Below are 22,143 nucleotides of genomic sequence, written 5' to 3' on the forward strand. Positions count from 1 at the left end.
CCAAATTTACAGAAAGTCCTTAAATATAGACAATTTCAAATGCAATATGAAAAATATACTAATAAAAACTATTCAAAAGGTGTATTATGTGTTTGTTTATCTTGAACCGGAGATTTATACTTGTTTAATGACCATTATGAGCCTCAAAATTTGTAGACTTTTGTGGAGATTTATGAATTTTGTATTTTAATGCTCAATCATTCTAATTAATTGTTGAATTTTGTGTCAAATATAAATTTTGAATTGACTAATTGTTGACCTATTTTGCAAGTTGGGGGTACTCGAAATATATAGCATTACTCATTAACAAATTATTGAAAACGTATATTAGATCAGAGTAATTTCTCATAGAAATGTCAAAAGGGAACACTTAATCAGAATATTTTCTCGACAAAATATTGAGAGAGAATAATGATTCATCGACCTTGAACGTAAAAACTAAATTAAAACACTCTCTCGATAAAATGAGAAGAAGGTATACTTTTAATATGAGAGTAAATTAAGAGTGAAACTTTATTTTGAAAAAATGAGTAAAGCGTTATTGAAAAGGAAAAAGAAAAAAAAGAAGAGCAATAAAATCCACAGGGAAATGAGTGTCTGGGTGGCTGAGTCAACTAGCTGTTCTTTACTGTCTCCTGTGAAACCAAAAGTAGAATAAATTGTTTGGACCTTTTCCAAGTACTTATTATATCTAACAAAATTAAACCCTCTCACTCTCCAAACATGAGAGGAGGAGCTTCCTCTAACCTCTTCACTTTCTTTCTCTTCTGCCTCACTTCACTCGCTCTCTCCTCAGACACCTTAACACCATCCCAATCCCTCCCAACCAACCAAACCCTCCTCTCCCCAAACGCGATTTTCGAGCTTGGCTTCTTCTCCTACACCAACACCACCTGGTACCTAGGCATATGGTACAAAACCACCCACAACACAGACAAAACAATCGTCTGGGTCGCAAACCGCGACACCCCACTCCGCAACAACATCGGATTCCTCAAAATAGCCAACAAAGGAAACCTCGTCATCGTAAACCAATCCCAGAAACCCGTGTGGTCCACAAATGAAACCGGCGCCAGCGACCCAATTCTCCAGCTTTTGGATTCGGGGAACCTGATCCTCAAAGAAGCAAACCAAAAGGACCCCACGAAACCCCTCTGGCAGAGCTTCGACCACCCCACAGACACGTTGCTACCGGGCATGAAACTAGGTTGGAACCTCGACACGGGCGTGGAGAAACACATGAGCTCGTGGAGGGTGACAAACGAGGACCCTTCAAGCGGCGATTTTTCCTTCAAGCTGGATTACCAGGGCCTGCCGGAAATCTTCCTCTGGAACAAAAACCAGAGAATCTACCGAAGCGGGCCCTGGAACGGCGAGAGATTCAGCGGGGTACCCGAGATGCAACCCGTAACGGACTCCATCAAGTTCACGTTTTTCGAGGACCAGCACCAGGTCTACTACACATTCTCCATCGGAAACCAGTCGCTATTTTCGAGACTCTCCGTTACCTCCGACGGGGAGCTTCAGCGGCTGACGTGGATAGAGAGCCGCCAGGCGTGGAACAAATTCTGGTACGCTCGGAAGGACCAATGCGACAGCTACCGAGAGTGTGGGCCCTACGGGATCTGCGACACCAACGCCTCGCCGGTCTGCCAGTGCGTGCGGGGGTTCCGGCCGCGCAACCAGCCCGCGTGGAATCTGCGGGATGGCTCCGACGGCTGCGTGCGGGACACGGCGCTCGCGTGCGGGGGCGACGGCTTCCTGCGGCTGAAGAACGTGAAGCTGCCGGAGACTACGACGGCGGTGGTGAACCGGAGCATGGGTTTGGCGGCGTGTGGGGAATTGTGCGGAGGGAACTGCTCGTGCACTGGTTATGCGAATGTTGATATCAGGAATGGAGGGAGTGGTTGCGTCATGTGGGTTGGGCAGCTATTGGACATCAGGAGATACCCTGCCGGTGGCCAGGATCTCTATGTCAGATTGGCGGCTAAGGATCTTGGTATGTCTCTTCTTTCGCAAATTATTACACTTTTTTTTATTCTAATCTTATAAATTATTTTTCTAATACATTCTCTCAAATTACCAATCATACAATAGTTTCTGAAAATAGAAAGGATCATGGGATATTCATATTGATAAAGTGTTTAAACCCTAAAGTATGCACCATAAAGACTAGAGAGGATATTCAAACGATCACCTGGCTATGAATTATGAAGACCGAAATAGAACTCGTTTGACGCGCACACCTTACCTTTATTGTTGTGTTCAAATTAGTCCATGGGCCTGTAGTTGTTTAGCAGTACTTATCTGTCATGTTCACAAGGGGAAGTGTTCGGTTAGTAAGAGTAGAATAATGATAATGATAACTTTTGCAAAGAAAGTAACTTTCCAATGAAGTCACCTGAGGTGGGTGAAATATTAAAATGGAATATAAGATTTGAGTTGCAGTAATTGTGAAGTGTTGTTGTAAAAGACTTGTGGTCAAAGGAAAATTTAAATGAAATATTTTATGAGAACATGACAGCATGTGATACACGTTGGCTGATTTTGACTTTTGTCTTGGAAAATATTCGTACAAAGAAAAATATTTTAAGGTTAAATTGGAAATGAAATTGTAAGTTGTAACCTGCTGTACAAAAGTAAACTGTTTTTGCCCATATAGATAATTAATTAAACGAAAAATAATAATCAGAGAGCGAGAACTGTATGTCATTATGAAAAAAAGTGATAGTTAGAGAACATTGAAAGTGGACAAAGTAACAGGTTTTGGTTTTTGGAATTTAATGAGTTGGAAAGTTGAGATTGTGGATTACCTGGTGGTGGATTTAGGGTGTTGTCCTGCAAGTGCAATGGGAACTGAGTGAGACGTTGCAATGAGAATGTGAATGCAATGCGGTGGCAACAAAAACCCATGAGAGTCTTGCGTTGTCCGTAGCCTGTAGCTGCTCCACGTGCTCTTCAATGTTTCCGGTCCCATTCTTTTTAAATTTTATGATATTAAATATTTTGATGTATCATTTTAACGTCTGCTGTGGGAACAAATATTATCAGTTTTAGAAGAAATATTAATTTTATTAGTTGGTAACTTCCCCTTCCTATTGTGAATATTGAAGCATTCCCAAAATTGCAAATGTTTAGCAAGTGTGCATTATAGTAAATTCATTTTTACATAATTTATGGTTTACTTTATAAAATTTTCCGAACAAAATAGAGTAATTTCATAAATGAGTTTATTTCATTTGTTTGTAGTGTTTTCTTATATGCATCTTAAAATGTAGTGTATGTTTATAACTTATTACCTTTAATAATTTAATAAAAATCCTTATTTAACTCCTCTTTTAACACTAAAATATTTATTTTAATTTTTAATAAATTTAAAATATTTGATCTTTAGATAAAAAAAATATTATAAACATTAACAAAAAATAGAATTATAATTAAATAAGATATGTTTATCCCTATATATAAATTAAAATAAAATTTTATAAAATATTATAAACATGTTATTATAAATTTTTCAACCAAATTAATAGTTGATTTCTATCAAACACTTCTAATTTAATAACTTAGTTTAGTAATTTTTACTTAAATTTGATTCTTCAACTTTAATTAACTTTCCAACTTTCGGTTATGAACATAACCAAAATTTACTAAATTCTGATGCACAAAGCTAAATATAAATAGAATTACACAGTCTGTAAATTTAACTCACCATGATTGTTTATTTTTTTCTCTTCAAAATCATTGTTGTCGTTGTTGCTAGTTAGATAATACCATTATTGTTGTTGTTAGTTTACTGTATGGTGAGATTAAGGTTATGATTATGATTGTTGATTGGGATGATATCACTGTTTAAAAATTGCTTTCACTTACAAAAAAGTAATTTCTAATTAACTAATATTGCATCAAAATTACACTGAAATTTAGTTTATTAATTACTACTAGTTTCCAAACTAACACGGATGAACTAACCTTTCTTCTCACAAACCAACACGGATGAACTACCTTCCAAACTTAAAAGAAAAAGGTTGATGACGAAAGCCAAACTTGGCATATATTGATGGTTGTTTGTTGATGAGAAAAATAAGTGCTTAACTGCATGACTAAGTGTGCCGCCCTAGCCTTGATTTGTTGCGTGAGTAAACGAAATTAAGTGCTTAATTAGAGGACTCAGCTAAAGTTTTGTGGGCCCACTCCAACTCCAAGTGTTTTCGTTCTCGTAATTTGTGTCCAGGACGGTGACGTGGACCCACCCTGTGATTTTGTTTTTGGTCCAATGGATCCGCTAAATTTAAAAGTTTGGCTTTGCATGGGTCGGACGTGGCCCAACCTTTTTGACTTGTAAGTTTTTATTGGCTCACACTTGTTGCTCCTGCTTTCTTCTAGTGCTCTTTGCACTTTACTCTCTTTTATATTTATATGTTTACTAAAAGATGATTTTGCATTTTTTTATGAAATCATTGTCCCATTCACAGTTATCGAAACTAAATTAAATAGTGATGCTCTATTTGGTCGCAATAGTTCCACTATATGTTTTAATAGTGACTACTCGAATTAAGCGCATGATCACCATTTTGCTCAAGTCAAATCTTATCTTATCAAGCATGAAATCCTATTGAAATTTGACAAAAGGAGGGGTTATTTAAGAGGGAATCAGAAAATATTAATGGCTGAGGAAAAATGTTTGAATCATCTTCCGAAGGGACCACGAAATTTTTAAGGATAGAGTTTTGGTGAATAAAATGGAGCCCACCACCTTCGGTGGTGGCAGCCAAAAGGAAAATTTGTATCTATTTTGGTGGGAGTAGGTGTCTTCAAAATGTTGCACATTTTCCTCAAACGGGAGAGTCCAAATTCTACTATTACTACTATGAAAAAACAAAATCTTAGTCCACCTTTTTTTCCCTTCTTAGCCTTTTTGTGACTATTTTTTAATCTATGATTAAAATATAACAGTTGGTTTGATTTTACAAGGACAACAAAGGAAAAAGCAGAATCATTTTGAAAATAATTGGTTTCCTTCTCTAGCTTCTTTAACAAATATCATATTGTTAATCGACACACATCCCTTTTGTTGCATAAATTCCATGCAAGCAGCATGAATGTGTTCCCTTGCACTTAAAACTAATGATAGCAGTTTTTTCCTTTTTAACGAGCTTATTTGTTTGTTTAAAATTGGTTACTGGAAGCTTGACATGCCTTTATGTCTGCACTATTCTACTTCAAATGTAAAGTGGATATATCTTAACTAAAAAACTATTTCTCAGGTGACTTGGGGGTTGAAGGTGGTTCTCACAAGACAAGCGATACAGTTAAGAAAGTAGGCATCATAGTTGGTGTTGCAGCTTTTATACTATTGGCATGTTGCATCTATATCTTGTGGAAGAAGAGGAAATTGCAATGTATATTGAAAGGGAAGACAGAACATAGAGGTAATGCACAATTAGTGTCCCGCGTATGAATGCACATAGTATGTATGTGCAACCAACAACCATGCAATATGAATTATGATGAAATGTTTTACTTGTTCCAAAACCAGGTTTTTCGGAAAGAAGTCAGGATTTGTTAATGAATGAGAGAGTGTTTTCAAGTACCAGAGAACAGTCTCGTGAAAATAACCTGGACGACCTAGAGTTGCCATTTTTTGATTTTAACACCATAACAATGGCTACAAACAACTTCTCTGAAGAAAATAAACTTGGACAAGGAGGCTTTGGTATTGTTTATAAAGTAAGTTGTTTTTATAGCTTCTGCTGCCACCTAAAACTCACTTATCATTAACACAACTGGAATAATTGTGGTTATACTTATACCAGGGCAGGTTGATGGAAGGACAAGACATTGCTGTGAAGAGATTATCAAAAACTTCTGGGCAAGGTATTGAAGAATTTAAGAATGAGGTCAAGTTAATTGTGAAGCTTCAACATCGAAATCTTGTCCGGCTGCTTGGTTGCAGCATTCAGGTGGATGAAAAGATGTTGGTGTATGAGTACATGGAAAATAGAAGCCTCGATGCCATTTTGTTTGGTGAGTTATTTCAACATTCTGATTCTTAAGCTTTGTTTCTGTTTTCTTTTCACGTGTTTGGTATTGACAATAACCATGATGCAGACAAAGCAAAAAGATCCTCACTGGACTGGCATAGGCGCTTCAACATTATATGTGGAATAGCTAGAGGGCTTCTTTATTTGCACCAAGATTCCAGATTTAGGATCATCCACAGGGATCTCAAGGCAAGCAACATTCTACTTGACAAAGAGATGAATCCAAAGATATCAGACTTTGGTATGGCTAGAATTTTTGGCACAGATCAGACAGAAGCAAATACTGTGAGAGTTGTTGGAACATAGTGAGTCCACTAACATGTCACCATGAGAAACTATTACATGGTCCTAGAATATCACATGTCTATAGTCTCAATTAATCATCATGTGACATAACAAAATTTTCAAATTACAAAAAACAATTAATAAGACTTATTGCATGTCACAAAAACTTGATTACATGTCACGTGGAGATCGATGATAACTACGACATGTAATGATTCTTTTACCAAACACTATTACTCTCCAAAATAAGACCCAACGTAGGGATATCTACAATCTATAAATATGTTTTCTTATATGCAGTGGTTATATGTCGCCTGAATATGCCATGGATGGGATCTTCTCAATAAAATCTGACGTTTTTAGCTTCGGGGTGCTTGTGCTGGAGATCATAAGTGGAAAGAAGAATAGAGGATTCTATTACGCAAACAAAGAATTGAATCTTCTAGGGCATGTATGTGGAATCATTATTTTTTACTCTTTCATTAGTATGCTACTTGGTTAAATATAATGTCCTGTTTGCTAGCAAATAACTTGATTGTGCTTTGTTTCTTGTAGGCGTGGAGGGTGTGGAAAGAAGGAAATGCGTTGGAACTGATTGATTCGTCTATTGACAATTCATATTCACCATCTGAAGTTCATAGGTGCATACAGGTGGGGCTGTTGTGCGTGCAAGAGCGTGCAGAAGATAGGCCAACCATGTCTTCAGTGGTCTTGATGCTGAGTAGTGATACTGCATCAATGCCAGAACCCAAAAACCCAGGGTTTTGTCTAGGAAGGAATCCTTTGGAAACTGATTCTTCTTCAAGTAAACAAGATGAATCATGCACTGTGAACCATGTCACTGTCACAATGCTAGATGCCAGGTAGTGAAACAAGTATGATCTCATCTAGCTACAAAATCAGTATATTCACAAAAATTCTTTGAGATATAGTATGATCTCTTTTTTTTGGGTGTAATATAGTAGAGATGCCTTCGTTAAAGTGTACTATACAGTTTAAGATATTTTTTTGTTAGACATTCGGATCCGGTTTCATTATGTACTTACAGGGCTTATTTATTTTATTTATTCTAAGAGTACTTTAACTATCTTGCATTTACAAATAAACATTCTAAACTTTTAATTCTATCCTAATTGGTCGAAAAATTTTATCTTGTCAGTAAATAGATTTATGAATTTTAATTTTGTTATAATTGTTCATTAAACTTTACTCTTTTCAAAACAACTTAAATTCAATTACATCTTTATTAATTTATAATTTATCTCTAATGTGACATTGAAATTAAACTATTAAGATGGAGAAAAGCTCAATTTATTTATTTATTTTAAATTTAGAACTTACATTGGGATTAAACTTTGAATTTAAATTCAAGGTAGTATATAGTACGATAGCTTTTTGACAGCCTACAGCTACAGTTTAGCTTTAGATTAATTCCTAAAGTCTAAAAAAGACGAAACAAAAATGAAAGAAGTAACATCAATGCCTACTCTTATTAACAAGATTTATAGTTCATGTTTATACAAAAATCTGCTTAGATTAGAGCAGTGTAGCTATTCAACAAGAAGTTAAACGCAGGGAACCTCGATCCCGCATTACCCTTGATTTTTACATCATTATTCCAAATTGTATAATACATGAATTATCATATACAATATTTTGGCAGTATTTATTGTTCGATTTATGACACTAACTCCATACAATAGCATACAGGTTTTCCACATATTCCAAGAACCTTTGCCTTCAGCGAGCATCAATCATAGTGATACTTACATCATTAACTGAATAAAGTCCTTCACTGGTTGATGGATTTGAACTCTCATAATTAGTTTTCTTGAAAATAAAAGCCGGTTGTTTTGGAGCAGGAAGAGTTGAGTCATTACCCAACATGAAAACAACTGCTGACATAGATGGTCTGTCAACGGCATAATCTTGCACACATAAAAGCCCAATTTGGATGCATCTTTGAACTTCTTGGTCACAGCATGAGTCTCCTAAGAATTCATCAACAATCTCCATGGTTTTGCCTTCTCTCCATAGATCCCATATCTACATTAATTCCAAGTTACCAAGTTAATTGGACTATTAAAAGGTATCTTTAAAATGGACCATTGTTCTCAAAAATACTAACATGTCCAACTAAATTTGTGGCTGTAATGTCTTCGTATTGACCACTATTCTTTCTGCCTGTGATGATCTCTAGAAGTAAAACTCCGAAGCTGTATACATCAGACTTTATCGAAAATTGTCCTTCCATGGCATATTCTGGTGACATATAGCCACTACAAAAGCAAAACAAAAATGATATCATTAAAATCTTAATTTTAGTAATCATGTGAAATTAGGAGATAGGTAAATTCTAGGAATGAACTATTTGCTAATATACCGTCTAAATAGCTTTAAAATTGGTGTAGGAATCTAAGTAACATATAATGCAATGAACCTAATTAATGTTGTGCGTGTTATTGAGTACTTACTATGTTCCAACAACACGATTTGTGTTTGCTTCAACTTGGTCTCCACCAAATATTCTTGCCATCCCAAAATCTGCAATTTTGGGATTCAATGAAGAGTCCAGCAAGACATTGCTGGCTTTTAGGTCTCTATGAATGATTCTCAATCGTGAATCTTGATGAAGGTACAAGATCCCTCTAGCAATCCCACAGATGATATCAAATCGTTTACTCCAGTCTAGTTGAGACCTTTTAGCTTCATCTGGACCAAAAATTCAAGGTATCAAGAGTGAAGCATGCTGGATCAGTTCTGTTACTTGATGCATGAAGATGTCACTAAAAATTGTTAGGCATTGACAAAACTACGTCCAATGTGAGAACTCGAGCACAAAACAGCAAAGGTGGAAACAAGACGTACCAAAAATTAAAGAGTCCAAACTTTTGTTAGGCAAATACTCATAGATTAACATCTTCTCCTGTCCTTGAATGCAGCAACCTAAGATCCTCACAAGATTTCTGTGTTGGAGCTTTGAGATCAAAACAACCTCATTTTTAAACTCTTCTATGCCTTGTCCAGAGTACTTTGACAGTCTCTTCACTGCTATTTCCAATCCATTACTCAACAGACCCTAAAGTCATCATCCAAAGTTAAAATAGTTTGCCTTGGCCATTATTACAATACACATTACTTGGAAAATTATGTAATTAATTAAAGTGATGTGTAACTTTTAGAGGTGACATTGGCACCACCGGGCATTAAAAAAGTGCAAATTGTTGTTGAATTTGTGAGTTGTTAAGAAGAATGGATACCTTATAAACAGAACCAAAACCTCCTTGGCCAAGCTTGTTAGCATCAGAGAAATTGTCTGTTGCAGCAGCTATGGAGTTAAGATCAAAGAATGGTAAATCTGAATTTTTTGTAGATTCAAATTCTTGTAGATCGGTAGAGTCCTCAAAGCTAAGACGGAAGGAGTACTTGCGGTCCCTTCTTATCCCTATCATCAAACAAGGAAACAAACACATTAAAACAAGTTGTTAGAATTTAGAACCCCTAGTTTGATAAAAAGTAATTTAACTTGCCTTGTTTCCTGGCTTTTATAAACCAATACACGAAAATAATCCCCAAAAACAATATGAAGAAAGTAGCAATGGATAAAACTGCCACCATTCCCTTCTTGCCTAGAGAACCATACGGATGTTTTTCATATTTAGCTGCAAAATGCAAATGCAAAGATATTATAAGTAGAAGAAATAATGATAAACAAATCAAGCAAATACTAAAATTAATACTTGAAGACCAAAAAAAAGTGAGTTTCTTTTTGTATATAACAAATATCAATAAAAATTACAATTACGAGAAGGTTGAGAATAATTTTTTGGTGAAAAGAAAGAAAAAATGTATTTGCCTAAGCTTTAAACACATTCTTCTCTTTCTTGTGGAAAATTGTATCTTAAACTTGTACCTAAACTGGTACATCTATATATAAGATAAAGTAGCCGGTGAGCCTTGCCTTAATCTTATTCTAAGTGAAAAGGTGAAAGTCTAAAAAAGAATACTTAGTGTTAAAAAGAATATTTGTTGTGTAATGTAATAAAGAATACTTGATGTTGGAGTTTAAGAAAGTTTGGTGTAAACAATACTTGTAACTTGTTGTAAAAATTTGAGCATACTCTCAAGTTAGAGATAAAACAATATAAAACACTTCATATGAGTTTTTTTAATCTTTATTCATATATTTCTTTTATATTTATATTTATACTTATACTAGTATTTTAGTTTATTAAATGTGTAGGATAATTTTAATTTTGGAGCATAAAAGTTTATATACCGTATGGGGGCCGACCTGGCCGAATACCCGACCACTAGAATACTTGGGCCGAACACCCGACCCCTCGAACACTTGGGCCGAACACCCGACCCCTCGAACACTTGGGCCGAATACCCTCAAACACTTGGCCGAATACCCTAACATACCGATCACCCGAGAATCGAACGGAGTACGTCGGTATGCTCGGCCAAAACCATGTGCCGGCTCCAAGATGATTTCAAAGAGCTTAATTAACGTAATGCATTGGATTAGCCCCCTAATTTCCTAACAATCGACAACGACTCACCCGATTCCTAACCCCGAAAGCAACCCCGTCATGACCAACCAAGAGCGCTACCCGTACGGGATGCCTCAGACCCAACCGGAACCTGTGATACAGCAAGTCCAGCCGAACACCAGTCAAACTCAACCGAACTTTCAAGACGACTTGCGAGCACTTCGCGAGGAAATGGCGGCCATCCAAAGGAAAAGAGAAGCCGACGCCCGAGAGCTGGCCGAGCTACGCCAGCAAAATGCCGAGCTCCGGCATCTGAACCAAACATACGTGCCGTCCACTCCTACGCTCGTGGAAGAGTCCGCCTATCACGCCCCAACAGACCAGGTCACCCGAACCCCAGTCACTTCTTTGATAGCCAACAAGGCCGACACCACCGTTCACTCCCTAAGGCATCCTTTTTCCAGAAGAATAATGGAGGCAACACTGCTGGACCATTGGAAGAGCATGCCGATCGAGAAGTACGACGGATCATCCGACCCAGAAGAGCACTTGAATGTTTTCTTGACTCAAGCAACTCTCTCCACTCAAGACGACTCGGCTTTGTGCAGAATATTCCCTACGTCTCTGAAAGGAAGGGCCCTGGTTTGGTTCACAAGGTTACCGAGCTCTTCCATTGACTCGTTCAACGAACTGTCGTCTCAATTCACTCTCCAGTTCGCAACGAGCAAGCCGTACAGGACGACCTCACTAGCCTTAGCAGGGGTTCATCAGGAGAAAAAAGAGAGTCTGAGGACTTTCATGGACCGGTTTAATAAAATCGCTATGGAAATCGGCGACCTCAACCCTGCCGTGGCAATGGACCGGCTGAGCACTGCACTCAGGCCCGGACCCTTCGTAAACAGTTTGTGCAAAAAACCGTCGGTGGATATGAATGACCTCCGACGCCGAGCAGAAAAATACATGCAAATGGAGGAGTTGGCGGAGACCCGGAATCAGGCCAGAGCCGAGGAGGGTTATAGCCGAAAGGAGCCCGGACGAGAACCAGTGAGGAAGACCAACGCCGAGCCCCTAAATACCCGCCCCCCAAGAGGACCCCGCTATACAGCGTATACTCCCCTCAATGCAAGCAGGGCCAAAGTAATGGAGCAGGCTCTTGCGTCAGAAATCCTGGCGATGCCGAAAAGAGCGAACACGCCCCCTAGAGCCGACAAGGCAAAGAATTGCCGATTCCACCGAAATCGGGGGCACTCCACCGAAGAGTGTTCGGCATTGAAGGACAAGATCGAGGACCTCATCAAACAGGGTCACCTCAAAAGCTTTACCACCTCCCAAGACCACCAGTCAAGGGAAAGAGAGCATTTTCGTGAAACTCGTCCACCGAGGGACCGACGTCGCCGATCCCGTTCGGCTGAACGCCGAGACCGATCACAGCGTCCCAGGGAGGACAACGACCGAACACGGAAGGTGATCAATACAATAGCCGGGGGCGTTGCCGGAGGCGACTCCTCCTCTTCAGCACGAAAGCGACACCTCCGAGCTATCCGATCAGTGAATAATGTGAACCAGCCAAGAATGCCAAAGATGCCACCCATCACTTTTACTGACCGAGATTTTCGTGGCGCCGACCCTGTACAAGACGATCCCATGGTAATTTCGGTCGAAATGCATAACTACATCGTGAAGAAGACGTTGGTCGATCAGGGGAGCTCGACCGACATCTTATATTGGAACACGTTCATGCAACTAGGAATTCCAGAAGAAAGCCTAGAACCATATCACGAACCGTTAGTAGGGTTTTCTGGTGAAAGAGTAATGACGAGGGGGTGCATCGACTTGTACACTCGCTTCGGTTTCGACCAAAAGTCTTCCCGAGAAATCAAAATCCGTTACATCGTTGTGCATGCGAACACATCCTACAATGTCCTGCTCGGCCGACCCTCCATCAACGCACTCCGAGCCATCGTCTCGACCCCTCATCTGTGCATGAAGTTCCCGTCGAGAGATGGACAGGTAATAAGCGTTCATGCCGACCAGAAGACAGCAAGAGAATGCTATCTCTCTAGCCTAAAGGTCCGTCCCGTATCCGACCCCCCGTCAACGTTGTCAGGCGTAGATGTAATAAGACAGATGACAGAAGGCTTAGATCTCGACCCACGCCTGGGTGAGAAGGATCGAATCGAGCTAGCCGAAGACCTCGTTCCTTTCCAACTCGGGCAAACACCCGAACAGGTCACACACATAGGATCTCAGCTGAACGAAAACGATTCGAACCAGGTGAAGCGAGCGGTTCAAGACAACAGAGACTTGTTTGCATGGAAAGCGTCGGATATGCCGAGGATAGACCCTAGATTCCTATGTCACCGACTAGCAGTATGTAGAGACGCTCGACCAGTCGCACAGAAGAAAAGAAAAATGGGCGACGAAAAGAGAAAGGCAGCCGATGCCGAGGTGAAAAAATTGTTGCAAGAAAAGTTCATCAGAGAGGTCACTTACACGACTTGGCTAGCCAACGTAGTGTTAGTCAAAAAAGCCAATGGGAAATGGAGAATGTGCACCGACTATACCGACCTCAATAAGGCCTGCCCCAAGGATGCCTACCCACTCCCTTGTATCGATCGACTAGTCGACGGAGCGTCCGGACATTCAATCTTCAGCTTCTTGGATGCTTATTCTGGTTACAACCAAATAAGGATGCACTCGGCCGACGAGGAGAAGACGGCGTTCATAACCGAGAGCGCCAACTTTTGTTATAAAGTGATGCCATTTGGGTTGAAGAACGCTGGAGCGACCTACCAGAGGTTAATGGACAAGGTGTTTCAGGGTCAAATCGGCCGAAACATCGAAATATATGTGGATGATATGGTAGTCAAGTCCAACTCTCTGTCCGGACACTTAGCCGACTTAGCCGAAATCTTCGGTGAACTCCGCAAGCACAACATGAGACTCAACCCCGAAAACTGCACCTTCGGGGTCAAAGGAGGCAAATTCCTAGGTTTCATGCTATCCGCGAGAGGCATAGAAGCGAACCGAGACAAATGCCAGGCCGTGTTAGACATGCGAAGCCCGAGCAACCTCAAGGAACTGCAGCGCCTCTCGGGAAGGTTGGTCGCCCTATCCCGATTCCTCCCATGGCTAGGCGACAAGATCAGTCCGATGACAAAGCTCTTGCGAAAGGCTTCGGCCTTCTCATGGGATGAACAATGCGAAGCCGCCTTCGCAACGTTGAAGACAACCCTGGCGACCCCGCCGACCCTCACGAAGCCTGATCCTCTAAGTCCGCTACTTGTGTACTTGGCCGTGTCCGAGGAGGCGATCAGTTCGGTTCTGGTGCAAGAAAAGGAAGGCACCCAGGCTCCTATATATTTTATCAGTCGACAACTACAGGATTCTGAAACCCGATACCAATTGATAGAAAAGGTGGCACCCAGTTTAGTACATGCTTCCCGACGCCTACGTCATTACTTCCAAAGCCACCGAGTTATCGTGCATACCGACTGTCCAATCGCTAAGGTACTAAGCAAACCCGAACTCGCCGGAAGGATGATGGCCTGGTCAATGGAACTCTCGCAATTTGATATTACCTTTAAGCCGAGGGGACCGATCAAGGCCTTATGCTTGGCCGACTTCATAAACGAACTTCACCCTCACGACCAATTTGAACAACAGTGGTGGACCCTCCATGTAGACGGATCCTCAAACAACCAAGGGAGCGGGGCAAGGGTAATCTTAGAAGGACCGAGAGGGATAACTTTAGAGCAATCTTTGCGCTTCCGGTTCAAAGCTTCAAATAACCAAGCCGAGTACGAAGCTCTATTGGTCGGATTGAGGTTGGCTGAGGACATGGGTGCATCAAGAATCAAGTGTCGCACCGATTCCAAGGTAGTGGCCGAGCAGGTGGGCAGAAATTTCCAAGTAAAGGACCACAACATGATGAGATACTATCATGCCTATCAAAAATTGAAGGCGAATTTCCAGGAGGTGTTGGTCGAACACATCCCCCGGGAAGACAATACCCGGGCCGACTAGTTGGCTAGGTTGGCCGCAACCAAGAAGCCGGACCACTTGAGAACGATCATTCAACAAGAGATCGACCACCCCAGCATTGAAGCCGAGATGTTAGCAAATGTTGACGCTGAGCTAGCCGATCGTGACGATCCCCCTGATTGGCGGGATGAACTGAAGGCATACCTCACCAGCAAAATCGCACCCACCGAACCGACCGAGGCCAAGCGATTAAGAACCCAAGCCAGTAGATACGTTGTCATCGCCGGCCAGCTGTACAAACGCGGTTTCTCTACCCCACTACTCAAGTGCCTAAATCCCGCCGAGGCTGACTATGTGACGCGAGAAGTACATGAGGGTATATGCGGACTGCATTCGGGGGCGAGGACGACCGTCTCTAAACTTCTACGTGCCGGGTACTATTGGCCGACTATGAACACTGACTGTGCAGCATTCGTAAAGAGATGCCAGCCATGCCAGAGACATGGCAACTTTATTCATCAACCGGCCGAGCAGCTACATTGCATTCCTCCAGCCTGGCCGTTCGCCACGTGGGGGGCCGACATACTCGGACCATTCCCACTTGCCAAGGGACAATGCAAGTTCCTCATCGTCGCCGTCGACCTATTCACCAAATGGATCGAAGCCGAGCCCTTGGCATGCATTTGGGCTCATCAAGTCCAGAAATTTCTATGGAGGAACATCATTACCCGGTTCGGTGTCCCGCACACTCTGGTGACCGACAACGGCCTTCAATTTACCAACCGAAAACTAAATGAATTCCTGAACGGCTTGGGCGTACAACATAAGGTCACGTCGGTCGAACACCCGCAGACGAATGGTCAGGCCGAGTCGGCCAATAAAGTCATCTTGGTAGAGTTGAAGAAACGCCTTGGAGAAGCAAAAGGGGCATGGGCCGAGCAGTTACCCGAAGTGCTATGGGCCTACCGATGCACCCCTCAGTCGACTACGCAAGAAACTCCTTTTCGCCTAGTCTATGGATCCGATGCAATGATCCCAGTGGAAATCGGGGAACCTTCGTTCTGCCGAGCCCACTACGACGACTCAAACAACGAAGCCGAGCTCCGGGCAAACCTGGATAGCGTGGAAGAAATTCGAGACCAAGCACAAGTTGTGGTCGAGGCCACCAAACAACGTTACAAAAGAAGATTCGACAGCAGGGTAAAGCCTAGAGAATTTCGCGCAGGCGATCTCATTTGGAGAGCCACAGGCGAGGCAAGGAAAGATCCGAGACATGGGAAACTCGCCCCAAACTGGGACGATCCCTTCCGAATCTGACACAACCTGAACAACGGAGCGTACAAGCTGGAGCACCTATCGGGAGAACCAATTCCGAGAACTTGGAATTCTTCTCATTTGAAAATGTATTACAGCTGATGTAACAGTGCACTCTTTTCCTTAGCCGACTCTTTTTTCCCTAAGGAGGGTTTTGGGTCGGCAAGGTTTTTAACGAGGCACTTCATTAATAAAAGTTCCAAAATCTTATTATATCGTTTGCAATTTTATTGTATGCCCAGGTCGAGCACTACGCATGGAAGCAGTGACACCAACCAACGTTCGGTCGACGATGAAGAACACACTCGCGCCACAGGTTTCCCTCCCGAGTACCCTCCTCGGCCAAGGATGTGCCTGGGCCGAGCACTATGTCGACGGCGACGACACCGACCAACGTTCGGTCGACGACGGAAAACACACTCGTGCCCCAGGCCGAGTACTACGCACAACGCGTACTAAAACCCGAGCAATCCTCGGTCAAGTTTGAAATGTGCACTCGCGCCCCAGGTTTCCCTCCCGAGTACCCTCCTCGGCCAAGGATGTGCCTGGGCCGGGCACTATGTCGACGGCGACGACACCGACCAACTTTCGGTCGACGACGAAAAACACACTCGTGCCCCAGGCCGAGTACTACGCACGACGTGTACTAAAACCCGAGCAATCCTCGGTCAAGTTTGAAATGTGCACTCGCGCCCCAGGTTTCCCTCCCGAGTACACTCCTCGGCTAAGGATGTGCCTGGGCCGATCACTATGTCGACGGCGACGACACCGACCAATGTTCGGTCGACGACGAAGAACACACTTGCGCCCCAGGCCGAGCACTACACAGAACGCGTATTAAAACCTGAGTAATCCTCTTATAAACACAAGCCGAAGCTTCGTGACCTAACGTTCACGAAAACCGAACAAACTAGTATAAACAAACAACGTGCATCGAACACTGTCACAAATCACAAAATCCGACCTCTCGGCCACACATACAACTCGGTTTATGTTAATATCATTGAACACGTAAACACGGAAAGTTGAAAAGCAAATTCAATTAAGTATTGCCGACCAAAGCGGCTACTTACAAAAAATTAAACATCTACCGGCGCCGATGGCCAAGTTACAAAAAGGCATTAACGGCCCGGTTACAAAAAGCAAGCAAACCTACTCTACCAGAATCGGTTCCTACACCGCGGTCGAGACTTCCGGATTACCATCACCTACCACGTCTATAATTGGATCATCTTCCTCCGAAGGCGGAGGTACCGGCCCCTGCGTGGAGATGCCTCGGCGAGGAGCCTCGCCATCAGGGCTGGCTCCCTTTGGGAACTCGGCATAACTGATGTACTTACCCCCGTAAAAATCTCGACTGACGTCAAAGTTAAAGTCAACCGGGATCTCGCAGAAGTACTGGGCTTGCCGGACTGCTTGCTGGAACCCCGCATCATGTTGTTCGAGGATCTTTTCGGTGGCCTCGGCTTTGAGTTTGGAATGCGCCTCGGTCAACCGAGCAATCTCAGCCGCCGCAGCCGCGACCTCAACTTTCATCCTCTGCACCGACAGCTTCAAGTCATCGGCCTCCCTCCTATAGCCATCGGCTGATTTCTTTAGTTCGTCGGCCGACTCTGTAGCTTTAGCATTCGCAGCCAAGGCCTCCTTCACTATTGCCTCGGCCTCCTTTAACCGGGTCTGAAGTCGCTCAGTCGAGACTGCCAACCTTATCATCACGTGCTTGGCCACCAGCGAAGTCCGCACGTCGAGCTCGCAGAAGAGCTTGTACTTGGCCTCCATAGACATACCTTCCAAATACTGGAGCCCCCCTCCGGTAGCGAGATCCGGGCTAACCAAGTTCTCGGACTGGACGGCCGGGGCCAAAAAATTTGACCCTGCAACAACGGCCGGGATAGCAAACCCCCCACATCTGGACTGTTCCAGCGTTATTTGTTTTTGGCGTTTCAAAGAGGTGCCCGGCTGATCGGTTTCCACGTTCTGGTCGGTCTGACGTGGCCGAGATGTCCCTGTCCTCTTTCTCTGGTCGGCCAACGAAATTATTACAGGCGAGGGCTTATCCCTTGTAATCCTCAATGCCGACTTCGCCGGTGGCACCTTTCCACTAGCCTTGGCATCTTTGGCTCGCTTGGCGAGCATGGCGGTCACGTCGAGATCCCCTCCGGCCATCAATCCTGCAACGAAAGAAGTTTTAACATCAATTCAAAACACTGCTACACTACCGAAGCCTAAAACACATACCTAGCAAGGCCATCTCGAAGTGAGACGTTTCGAATACGTCCAAGAGGCCTCGGACAGGTAAGCCCTTCGGCAAATTATTAAGAAGCTCCACAATTTCTTTATCCTCGGCGGGGAGCTTGGAAAAAGGTATCGCCTCAAAGCGCGTCGGCCGCCTCGTCCAATAGAAGGGGAATAGCGGATTGTCCTCCCGGTCAAAGAAGCAATGTCTCAAGTCCGAACCCCAACGAACCCACTCTTAAATCCCTTATAAGAGGAGGTGAATGCTCGGAGAAATCCACGCTTCGGCACTCGAGCTAACGACACCCATTTTACCGGCTTGCTCAGCCTGCAAATGTAATAATAGAGGAAGGCGAGAGGTCGAGGTGTTAAACCGAGGCATAAGCATAGATTACGGAACGCTTGCATGGCCGCCCAAGCGTTAGGGTGTAACTGCATGGCCGCCCCTGCCTCTCCGACGACGATCAGGATGTCACACAGTTCTTACCGTCTTCGTCTTTCACATCCTCGACGCTGCGGGGGTTGTATACCGTATGGGGGCCGACCTGGCCGAATACCCGACCACTAGAATACTCGGGCCGAACACCCGACCCCTCGAACACTTGGGCCGAACACCCGACCCCTCGAACACTTGGGCCAAATACCCTCAAACACTTGGCCGAATACCCTAACATACCGATCACCCGAGAATCGAACGGAGTACGTCGGTATGCTCGGCCAAAACCATGTGCCGGCTCCAAGATGATTTCAAAGAGCTTAATTAACGTAATGCATTGGATTAGCCCCCTAATTTCCCGGGGCCCAATCCCTAATCACGGCCCAATAAGAAGTCCTATAAATAGAGTCCCAACGAGGTACGTAACCAACTTTCAACTACCACATTTATTACGCCGAGCACTTACTTGAGCGTTGGAGTGTCTTTGCAGGCACACCCTCCCTCACATCGGACTACCTGGATAGGAACGAGAAGACCGAGACCTAGGATTAGACCCGCTACAACAAGGATAGGTGAAGTGTGTATCCTAACACAGGAACAGTTTAAATTAAGGTAAAGTTAGACTCAATCACCAACTTCTTTAAAGATTTACAGTGAAATTATAGACCATTTATCCCTTTTCCAAGTAAAGTTCTTATAGAAGAATATAAAACATAAAGAAAATTGCACTCCATCCAAGTTTCTACCTAATAAAAACAAATAAACTACTTAACCAACTTAGTCACTCTTGTAGTATTATATATATTTTTTATTATTTTATAACTAAAATGTATATATAATAAATATATTCTTTTGAAATATAAATCATAATTAAAAATTATAAAAATAAATAAATATTTTTAAAGATTAAATTGTATTTAATATTTTTGACAAATAATTTGTATTATGATATAATTTTTAAAATATTAAAGTGAAATTTAGAAATAAAAATTGAAACAGATTAAAAAGTTGAGAAAACAATTTTTCTCTTAAATGTTATAGATGTGTGAGTTGACTTGTACATGAACAATTATTCAAATACTTTTTTGTATACAGTAATAACAGTGAAGATAGAAGAAGCTCAGACCCTAAATGTAGCTGGAAGTGGATATGGTTAAATTTTTGGAATTAAATAAGGAGAGTAGAGTACCTAATTCAAGCGCATCCACACGAACGTACAATGTTTGTCCGACTTGCGTGTATGTCCTGGTGTCCTCCATGTCACCGTGCCAAGTAAGACACCCACTCTCCGAGCTCTCATTCGCACTCGTGTAAGCCGCACACGTGCAATCCCTCAAGCACCTCTCCCTGCACTCACGCATCCCCATCATCGGAGCCACGCGCGCCTTCGAAGTGTCGGGCACCTTCACACGTGCCACCCCCACGAAGCCCTCCCCGCTCCCGCACGTGGACACGTTCCTCTTCCGCACGCACCCACCCGACCCGTCCCTCAGGTACCACTCCCTCTCGGACCTGGGCTCGAACCCCGGGAAACACTCGCACACGAACTTCTCCGCCTGGTACGGGTCGCAGTTCGAGTTCGACCCGCACCGTCTGAAGCTGTCGCACTCCTCCTTCGGCCCGTTCCATATCTCAAACCACCTCCGCTCCTCACCCTGCCACGTCGTCCTCCTCACGTGACCTGTGTCTTCCAGCACCATTCTAGAGAAAACCATCGGGTCTTTAACTCCGTACATTATCCAAACCTCGTCCTCGTCGTTCACGAAGCTTATATTGAAAATGAAATTCGGAGTCATCTCGGGTACCCCGCTCCATCTCTCACCCGTCCATGACCCCACCCGCCATAACGGCACCTTGTCTTTGTAAAGAAACAGTTGTGGAAACCCGGTCGGGTCGATTTTATATGTCATCTTCCCGGTTCCCGGGTCATCCGCGGATTTCCAGGATATTAAAAACCGGTTCAGACCGGTTTTGCGGTCCACCCCGAGTTTCATGAAAGGAAGCATGGTGTTGCTGGGGTAATCGAAACTCTGCCATAGGACGATGCTGTTGTTGTCGTTTTGGATCAAAACTAAATTTCCAGTGTCCAAAAGCTTGGCTGAAACTGCAACGTTGCTGGATGCGATTGAAGCGTTGGAGGACCAAAGGGTGTTGGTTTTGGTGTTGGTGGTGTTGTGGTGGAGTACGAGGTTTCCGTGGGTGTTGATGGAGAGAACACCGGAAGTGTCGATGAGAGGAGTGTCTCTGTTGGCGACCCACACCACCGTTTGCTCGGAGATTTTGTTGTACCAGATTCCAACGTATCGGTTTGTGGAGTTTGGCGGGCTGAAGAAACCGAGTGCAAAGTTTCCTCGGTCGCTGGAGAGCAAAACGTCGCCGTCTTTGATGGGGTGGTTTGCGGTGATGGTGTGGAGTAGTGAGTGGCAAGAAGGGTAGAGGAACGTGAGAAGAAAAAACGGAGTGAGAAGCTCTTTATGAAAGGAAAACAACTTCATGGTGTTGCAGTTGCAGATGCAGTTCAATGTCGGTGTTTAATTGTGAATGGTGTTTGGGAAAACCTTATAAGAATTATTTGGACGTGGAATTTCTGTTACTTGTTATTTATGAGGGTGCAGATATTTTTTCTGTGATAGATAGATAGCTATGGGGGAAAAGTTGAACGTACGTCCGGCTGGTCATGCACGTAATAAGTATCATAAAAATTAACAATTATATCAACTAGTTTCTGATATTTTTGATTGAAAGACAAGAATAATCTATTTTTCTAATTTTATTTTATAAGTTATAAGTTGTTTAGGTCATAAGTCTACTATCATCGTTAGTGTCACCGTTAAAAGGTGTCTCGGTAGATTAAGGAGATAGAGTAGTTTATACCTGGATTAAAGAGAGAAAGTGTTTATAAACTACCCTTAATCTCGACTCTTAAACGATGTAAAATTTTTAAACATATCGGAACATAAGTAATTATCATAATAAACATAATTGCATAAAATTATATATCTAATTAATATATATTAATCATGCGTAAAATAATATTAATTAATATTAGATATTTCAAAGAATGTGATATTATTATTAGTTAATTACTATTAAATATTATAATAATATTATTATTTATTAATCACAACTCAATAATTGTATATAATTATTTTTTATTTTGAATCAATAATAAGATAAAATTAACTACACTTACATATGAAATTAATGACTTATGATATCTTTAACTACGTGTAAGATAAAGTTGACTTTATAATATTACACATCTTGATAAATAATACCCTCGTAATATACTATACTACTAATTCTATATCAATAATTATGTAATTATTTTTAAGTATTTATGTAATAT

The 22,143-nt window shown here is 42.4% G+C and overlaps 3 protein-coding genes across 6 annotated transcripts; 1 reads left to right on the forward strand and 2 right to left on the reverse strand.

Moving 5' to 3' along the window:
- Window positions 1–672: 672 nt before the first annotated feature.
- Window positions 673–9,042, forward strand: LOC109787756 (receptor-like serine/threonine-protein kinase SD1-7). Of its 2 annotated transcripts, XM_020346321.3 has the most exons (7): window positions 673–1,999; window positions 5,268–5,432; window positions 5,540–5,730; window positions 5,817–6,027; window positions 6,112–6,349; window positions 6,630–6,780; window positions 6,885–9,042. In XM_020346321.3, exons 1-7 carry the CDS (start codon window positions 724–726, stop codon window positions 7,194–7,196), a joined length of 2,544 nt encoding a protein of 847 aa, XP_020201910.2. In that variant the 5' UTR covers window positions 673–723; the 3' UTR covers window positions 7,197–9,042. The 2 variants fall into 2 exon arrangements, with proteins under 2 accessions (XP_020201910.2, XP_082924759.1); XM_083068633.1 differs by lacking the exons at window positions 673–1,999; window positions 5,268–5,432 and having other exon boundaries at window positions 5,592–5,730; window positions 5,822–6,027.
- Window positions 7,792–21,379, reverse strand: LOC109787757 (G-type lectin S-receptor-like serine/threonine-protein kinase At1g11410). Of its 3 annotated transcripts, XM_083068634.1 has the most exons (8): window positions 19,984–20,123; window positions 19,261–19,310; window positions 9,860–9,991; window positions 9,590–9,774; window positions 9,198–9,408; window positions 8,804–9,041; window positions 8,458–8,608; window positions 7,792–8,375 (listed from the first exon to the last, which is right to left on the reverse strand). In XM_083068634.1, the coding sequence occupies exons 3-8, from the start codon at window positions 9,945–9,947 to the stop codon at window positions 8,070–8,072; spliced, it is 1,179 nt and encodes a 392-aa protein (XP_082924760.1). In that variant the 5' UTR covers window positions 9,948–9,991; window positions 19,261–19,310; window positions 19,984–20,123; the 3' UTR covers window positions 7,792–8,069. The 3 variants fall into 3 exon arrangements, with proteins under 3 accessions (XP_082924760.1, XP_020201911.2, XP_020201912.1); XM_020346322.3 differs by lacking the exon at window positions 19,261–19,310 and having other exon boundaries at window positions 19,984–21,379; XM_020346323.3 differs by lacking the exons at window positions 19,261–19,310; window positions 19,984–20,123 and adding an exon at window positions 10,609–11,747.
- Window positions 17,040–19,254, reverse strand: LOC145954444 (uncharacterized). The gene is made up of 2 exons (XM_083068636.1): window positions 18,362–19,254; window positions 17,040–18,294 (listed from the first exon to the last, which is right to left on the reverse strand). The coding sequence occupies exons 1-2, from the start codon at window positions 18,372–18,374 to the stop codon at window positions 17,297–17,299; spliced, it is 1,011 nt and encodes a 336-aa protein (XP_082924762.1). The 5' UTR covers window positions 18,375–19,254; the 3' UTR covers window positions 17,040–17,296.
- Window positions 21,380–22,143: the final 764 nt, after the last annotated feature.

This window comes from Cajanus cajan, chromosome 2 (genome assembly GCF_000230855.2).
Source record: "Cajanus cajan strain Asha chromosome 2, NIPB_CcT2T_4, whole genome shotgun sequence".
NCBI lineage: Eukaryota > Viridiplantae > Streptophyta > Magnoliopsida > Fabales > Fabaceae > Cajanus > Cajanus cajan.

Coding starts and splice junctions, on each gene's coding strand:
- LOC109787756 (XM_020346321.3), top strand. CDS start 724: ATGAGAGGAGGAGCTTCCTCTAACCTCTTCACTTTCTTTCTCTTCTGC. Junction 5,433..5,539: donor AGGGAAGACAGAACATAGAG/GTAATGCACAAT, acceptor TTCCAAAACCAG/GTTTTTCGGAAAGAAGTCAG. Junction 5,731..5,816: donor GCTTTGGTATTGTTTATAAA/GTAAGTTGTTTT, acceptor TACTTATACCAG/GGCAGGTTGATGGAAGGACA.
- LOC109787757 (XM_020346322.3), bottom strand. CDS start 21,289: ATGAAGTTGTTTTCCTTTCATAAAGAGCTTCTCACTCCGTTTTTTCTT. Junction 9,992..19,983: donor TGTGGATGCGCTTGAATTAG/GTACTCTACTCT, acceptor TGCATTTTGCAG/CTAAATATGAAAAACATCCG. Junction 9,775..9,859: donor TATAAAAGCCAGGAAACAAG/GCAAGTTAAATT, acceptor GTTTGATGATAG/GGATAAGAAGGGACCGCAAG.